The sequence below is a fragment of the Acipenser ruthenus genome, chromosome 3, assembly GCF_902713425.1.
Source record: "Acipenser ruthenus chromosome 3, fAciRut3.2 maternal haplotype, whole genome shotgun sequence".
NCBI lineage: Eukaryota > Metazoa > Chordata > Actinopteri > Acipenseriformes > Acipenseridae > Acipenser > Acipenser ruthenus.
The window spans coordinates 105,448,721-105,456,249 of record NC_081191.1 but is presented as its reverse complement, the minus strand read 5'-3'; the positions used below and the strand labels follow the sequence as shown (position 1 = coordinate 105,456,249).

Here is a 7,529-nt window from a genome sequence, read left to right as displayed (position 1 = left end):
GTACAGTGGCATATACTATAATTAAAAAAAATGATTGCAGTATTTTACACAAATATTAAACAAAATAGAATAGAATTTCATTTTCTTCTTGTAAATATTACAATTTGAAATGTTATTAAAAAAAAAATAATTGCTTTAATTTGAATGTCTATGAATGAGCAAATTGCTCTTTAACATATATGCTGTATTATTATTATTATTATTATTTATTTCTTAGCAGATGCCCTTATCCAGGGCGACTTACAATTGTTACAAGATATCACATTATACATTATTTCACATTATTCTTTACATACAATTACCCATTTATACAGTTGGGTTTTTACTGGAGCAATTTAGGTAAAGTACCTTGCTCAAGGGTACGGCAGCAGTGTCCCCCATCGGGGATTGAATCCACGACCCTCCGGTCAAGAGTCCAGAGCCTTAACCATTACTGCTGCCTGGCTGTAAATAGGCAAAAGCAGCTGGTGATTTGGAGGCCGTGGAGATTGATGAAGATTTCTGTACAGCTCTGGAATATGGCCTCCCCCCAACAGCAGGTTGGGGACTTGGAATTGACCGACTCCAACAACATAAAGCAGTGCTGTGTGTAAATATGGTCATCTCCACTGTGACTACTGGGCCAGTTAAATCAATATTTTGCATTTCTTAATTGGTACTGAGATATTATAACTAATTTAATAGAGAAGTTAAACTGACAGAAATATTGAAATTTGTTGAATTAATATTTTCCAGTAAAGGCCAGTTTATGCTCCATCGCTCGACCGTTGTTAAAGAGCTGTCGTGTCGCTGTGCAGTTTATAGTGTCACCCGACAATCACCAGACTTGAAAACGACAGTCTCTGAGAGTTCAAATCAACTGAACTTTGACCTTGTCGCAAAATGGATGACAGGCTGTTTGTTGAGAAGCTGCTCAGTATAACTAATGCCTATCCCTGCATGTATGCAGTAGATGGAGCAGATTATAAAGATCAGCAGAAAAAAGAGAAAGCTTGAGTATTTTACACTCACGGCAAATGAAAGGCTTCAAGAATGTTTCTTTTTGACAGGGACATAAAGTCATATCTTAATATATGTGCTCATAATATTAAACAACCGCAGTGCGGAACTCTAGGACAATACAATGTAATTATAAATGGAAGGTAACGAATCAAACGATATATATCTGATCTACTCTAGCTACCAGCCGACCTACTACAGCGTTTTTATTCTCTATTTATTTATTTTTCTTAGCAGACGCCCTTATCCAGGGCGACTTACAATTATTACAAGATATCACATTATTTTTACATACAATTACCCATTTATACAGTTGGGTTTTTACTGGAGCAATCTAGGTAAAGTACCTTGCTCAAGGGTACAGCAGCACCTTGGATTGAACCAACAACCCTCCGGTCAAGAGTCCAGAGCCCTAACCACTACTCCACACTGCTGCCCTGAATGCTTTCTAGAATGCAGTCAATTACAGTAACAGAATGAGAGCTACATTGCAATACAGCGCAAATAAAATCCACATGATTTCATAACGAAATGGAACACCAGAGCTCAACAAAGACCAACCTCAGTCCGGCTTTTTTGTAATCTGTCTAGAACACGTATATTGTATAATACCAGATGCCAGAATACATCTACTAGCGCAGGGCTGGAAATAAGACACTCCTTGCATAGCAGTTTCAGACATTTCAGGTTTTACCAGCTGCAAAGCAAATATATTTGCTTTTTCTGCTTCATTGATACATTATTAATTATTATGGTAATTCAATTATGGTAAAACAGTGAATGTTTTTTTTGGAAGAAGAAACTAAATAATAGGATGTGTTCCTATTTTTTTTTTACTTGTTTGTGGTTACGTATGCGCATCTGTAGGAACATTTAAAAGGTCTCAGAGCCCTCTAAACTAAATAGTATTTGTTATCTTAGAAGTAAAAACTAACTCAAGCGCTTCATCTTCCATTTCTGCTCAAATACTTCTCGGGTCAAGTGGAACTTCAGCATCGATGTGAGTTTATAGTGCGCCGATGGACGATAGCAGTGTGTTGATATTTTAATCTTTGAAATTATAACACAGTACCAGTACCAAGCATGTTGAATACTATTACTTTTATATGCAACATAATTCAAGTTATAAGTCGAGGGGGAATGTTACTGGCATATTGATGTACGCCCAACTTGCTTGTCTACTAAATGTTTTATGGGGATCCTCTCTTATTTTGCAATGCATACCTAACTGGGTAATTCAGCATGTTTCTGCTCTGAAACCCGATGAAAACAAACAGGAAGCTGGAAGCAGGGGCAGCCTGGGTAACTGAGTGGTGATGTGATGTGCATCATGATGCATGTTTTTCTACATTAGTTTTGGGATAATACATATATTTCTTAATGATTGAGAACTCCTTTATATATCAGTAATTGATTATAATTCAGCAGATATCAGGCTCTTCAAAGAACATGCTGAATGGAAGCTAAATCAAATGGATGCAAAATTCTTGAAAATGCTTTTTTAGCTTTGTTGTCTTCTCTGCAATATGCAAATTATTTATATATTATTATTACAATTTGCTTTTGGTGTTACCGCAATTAACCAGTAAATGCATTAAATTCCTTGTTTAGCTGCAACATTGTCATTTCAGTTTATTTTTTAAATATGTATGCACACCTTTTATAGACACATCTCATCCATACTCAGTTCCAGATGCAAAATTAGACATCTCATGAAAGGTAAAGCAACATTATGTTCAAAATGTAGTATAAACTCACTTTTCCACAAGCACTAAAAACGGCAGCATGGTTTGTTTGAATAAAAGATTTTCTTTCTTCATAATATTATCTGTTGTCTTCAATGACAACTGTTCTTCTTGGATATGTATCAATGTCCACAAATATAAAGCAAAATTCATATTTTCCAGATTCAGGGTTCTGTAGTGGGGAGAAAAAAAACAAACAATAAGACAGTGATTGCTAAATTAATTATATAAAGCATTTTTTACATTAATGTATGAAAGTGAATCCTACGATTAATTCATATATATATAAAAAAAAATACACAAAAATATAGAAACTAATTAAAAGGCATCTCAGGCTTAAAATTGTAGAAAATAAAACACAAGAAAAGTTACTAACAAGAGGAAGCCATTCAGCCCATCAATACTTGTCCGGTTCCTAATTAACTAATGGTTCAAAGACCCGCATGCAGATAGATTCAGCAGCCAAAACCATGGCTTGGTGTCCCATTCCACACACCCACCACTCTGTATATGAACATGTGCCTCCTATCCTCTGTCTCCACTGTGTGCACTACGTTTGAAGTACATGTAATAGCTGATGTTGGCTTTACTGATCTTTAGGATTTTTAAACTTTAAATGACGCCTCCCCCAACCTGTCCATATTCTGGACCTACTAGGTCCAGGTCTCTGGTGTAAAATGATGTCCCGAATAATGATACCTGCACTGTTGGTTTTCATTACTTTAAAACAGTGGTTGCCATTCATTCTCAATGTGGGAGCAAAATATGGTTACTGTTCTTGAATACACAACAAGCGTACCTCTTTAACTTCCGAATGCACAGTTCCTTGTATTCTGGGTTCTGAACCTTCAATGTAAAACATCGCATGTGCTTCAGCCCATCTTTCATGTACTCTACATGACTGGCAAAAGGAGAACCTGGCAATTCCACAGGTTACAATACACACAAATTGATAATTTTTTTTTTTTTTTTACACCTGACATGCTGCCTTCTGCCTTGACGTGTTGTCTCACCATAACCTTTAATAGGCTCTCCAAAGACTCCCATAACCTAAAAAAAAGAAAGAAAGAAAGAAAGGTCCAGAGCAAACACTGATTTACTGGTAACTGTGTCTACTTAACCCTTTAAGATACGCGGTACATGTGTCCCACAAAAAAAAAAATAAAAAAAAAATAATGCTAACTTTCTTATTTTTGCAGAGGTGCACGAAACAGGGCTTAAAATGCACTATCAGGTTGGATCTGGTCATCCAAATGGTTAGTTTTCTCTTGAAACTCTAGTCATTCTCAAATGTATTTTAAGAAACTGTTTGAACAACCGCACAATTCCTCGTGTACCTTTTAAGCATGAATGTATGACGCTGCAGTCATTCAATATTTTATTGCAATGACAGTTAGGTGTCCTTAGGGCACATACTGAAAGACAAGGTCAGTTATCTTGGAGAATGACCTCTTGTTGGTACTGTAATATTTTTAGTTTATGTCTTGTATTTTTTGTTTGTACCTGAAGAAATTGTAATGTGATTTGTACTCGATCGAATCAAGGAGATTGGAATTTTTGGGTCCTCATCACATATACTTCTGTTGTGTAGGCTATGTTTCAATTGATTTAAAGAAAAAAAAAAAAAGATTTCTATGTGAAATATACAAAAACAAAAATGTCATGAAGGATTTATTTCTTGAATTTCAGAAAGGGTGTTGTTTTTATGACCAGTTACAGATATTATGTCTCTTGTTTCAAAGCCTATGTTTGCACTGCAGTGAACCTTTATAAGGCAGTACTGTAATTGCGGGGGTGTGAAATTTTTAAAAAGGGGCAAAATGCTAGAAAAATCCTTCTTTAAAATCTACTTGCCCCCTCCCCGTCGCACAAGACACACACACACAAAAGTAGAATATAACTTGTAGGATTTTGGTTTTATTTAACAGTGAACACAATCAGTCAATTAGTTAATAGGGGCGGATCTAGCCTTGTAGCTTGACGGGTTCACTAAACTCAAGATACACAAAAGGTTCCCTGTGACCCCACCTCACCTTAACAAATGTATAACATACTTTAAGGAAATGTTCCTTTCAGTGCAGCTTGGGACACATTTGCTCCTAAATTTAAATAACATACTAAGAGTACAACTGTCATAAGCAACAATTGGGAGTTAGTCAAATATTAAACAGCTTCTGTCTGTTTTTCCATTCTTTCTCTATAAGTTGAATCCAGCTCCTGATGTCCAGGTGTTTCAGTTTGTTGCATCACAGATATGAAATCATTGCCAACTATTACTGCTGCTTTGTGGAATTCAGATTTTTCTTCACTTCTTTGTTTTGTAACTGCTGAACCCCACATTTTTAATGGACTTGTGCATAACCTGTCAAGCTTCTCTACATTTTGTACTGTTTTTCAACTAAAATGCATGCAATATTTACAGTAGGCTCCATCAAATTATTATATATTTTTTAAACAGTCTACAACATTTTACAGCTGTTTTTCCTCATCTAACCTCTTGTCCCATGATGGCTAATGGAACACCGATGCAGCAGGTGATCCTGGTTTCATACCATGATGGTTTTTTTTTTTTTTTTTTTGGGGAGGGCAACATTCTTTCCCTGCACTACTCTCACTCAGAAATACATAAATGAATTAATACATAAACACATTACCATGAGCTTTACAGTGTCACAGACGGTTCTGGCACGTCCCTTTTGTGCTATAAGTCATTAGATCCTTTTGCATGGAAGGCCTTGGTTGCAAGGGTGTGCGGTTCTTTGATGGACTCAGATTCAGTTAAAATGTTTTTGCCCACTGATGATGGGAATGGGAATGTAGAGATGGAAGCTCTGCTTCTTCCACAGCTAACCAATCAGAAGTGATAGGGGTGGGACGTAAACCTTCCACAATTCAGTTGTCAGAAACTTGCGTGGCTCTATAAAAAATACACGGAGTGTCTTTCTAGCCGCAAAACGAACATAGGAAAAATAAATAAATAAAAACTACTTGTTCGATGGGCAAAGTAGGCAAATCTTGTTATCCTGGGTATCGCAATAAGAATTGCACACTGCTGTAATTGGTAATGTGAAGTGATTGTTTCTGAATAGGACCCAATGTAGCAACAATTAATTTACATCTCTGTATTTTATGAAATACCTCTGGATGTGCTCTGCATTTCTCTAAAGCATCACCATAGATTTTGCTTGGACTGGATGATGAAAAAAGCTCCTTAAAAACAACATACAACAAGCCACCTATGAGAAAGAAGAAATATTTACTGTGCAATTAAAGACAATTTTATTGTAACCTGGTTCTTGGACAATATGACCAAAATTACAATTTATATCATTATTGGTAAAAAAAAAACAAAAAAAAAAAACAAGTGGCAATACAAATATTACTCCGGTACAAATACTTACAATTAATTTGCACTAATGATTTCTAATGCAAGTGGAGTAAGAGAGCAGGAATCTTAATAGGAACATTTGTTGATGCTTTTCAGGGTTTTATTGACAGAGGGAGAGTCATGCAAAGCTAGTTTATGAAACAAAACCAACAGGTTGTGAAGCACTGGTATGTGCAAGTAATTACTTTCATATCTGACACATGGGATTTTTTTCTTTGTGTTACCATATACATATGTTTCCTTGGTTCAAGTGCACTTTGTAAAGACGTGTTGCTGGCAGGAGCTTGTTAAAATGTTTGCATAATACAGCACTGACTAAATCTTGCCTGCTGCAATCTTAGTTGAGCTGTCTTCAGTATTAACGAATACATAATTTTACTTTTGTAAACAAAAATAAATTTGTAACATTAATGACTTAAAAATCAAATCTATGAACCATGTACTTCAACTAACAAGTGTGTCAGTTTATGATTTAATTAATTAAATCATTTCGGATTTAAAATAAATAATCTGATTTAAATAATGCTTATGTTGGTAATCTGTCCACGATGTATGACTAACCAACATCTTAAAAACAAAGGCACGTCCATTTCGAGCCATGCGTCGCATGTACCAGTCACTGAATTCTGGGACTTAGAGTTTTCTAGTACAAGAGTTTTCTCAAGTAGTAATGAACGTTTTCATAAAAAACAAACTACAACACCCACAAATACATTGGGTGCATACAGTTCCTCTCACCACAACTCTATTTTTTTAAGGTGTTGTAAAAAATATATATGTTGTCAGGCACAATCTAATACAGTAGCTCTGCATGGGCTAAAGGCATCTGCCAAATTATTATTATTATTATTATTATTATTATTATTATTATTATTATTATTATTATTATTATTATTATTGTTTGATTCCGAATGTCATTTTAATAATCCGGGTCAGAATAATCACTGTCCACAGCAAATAGTGTAGACCAGTATTCCAACTGATGAAACTTGGGAGCTATGGGTTAGAACCTAAGTACAGCCTTTTTTTTTTTTTCCAAACATTTGACATAACTAATGAAAGTACTCTATGCAGTAGCTCTGTAACTTGGCGAGTGTGAGTGGAGAGACATGACTCAAGTCTTGAGGATGCATTCATTAAAAATGTGCAAGGGATGTTATTTTTCCTTAGCCTTAATTTCATGGTGCAATTATTTCTTCTGCCGGATCACTGATTTCAGAAGGGTACACTGTGGAGTTTGAAGTGCCCTGCTCCATATGCAACCATGTGGATGACCATGTGGATGCCAGGTGCTGCTTTGTTAAGATCCTTCCTCTCACTATCCACAACTACAATGTATAGACTGGCACTGAGGCTAATGGATCACAATCCAGCCTTTGAGAACCATGACTGGATGG

General features: G+C 35.8%; 1 protein-coding gene across 1 annotated transcript; it reads right to left on the bottom strand.

Moving 5' to 3' along the window:
- Nucleotides 1-2,816: 2,816 nt before the first annotated feature.
- On the bottom strand, nt 2,817-6,722 carry LOC117394596 (mitochondrial import inner membrane translocase subunit Tim21-like). The gene is given in 6 exon segments (XM_033992907.3): nt 2,817-2,916; nt 3,544-3,605; nt 3,608-3,645; nt 3,721-3,794; nt 5,883-5,980; nt 6,698-6,722. Coding segments are annotated over 6 exon segments (390 nt in total). The 3' UTR covers nt 2,817-2,823.
- Nucleotides 6,723-7,529: the final 807 nt, after the last annotated feature.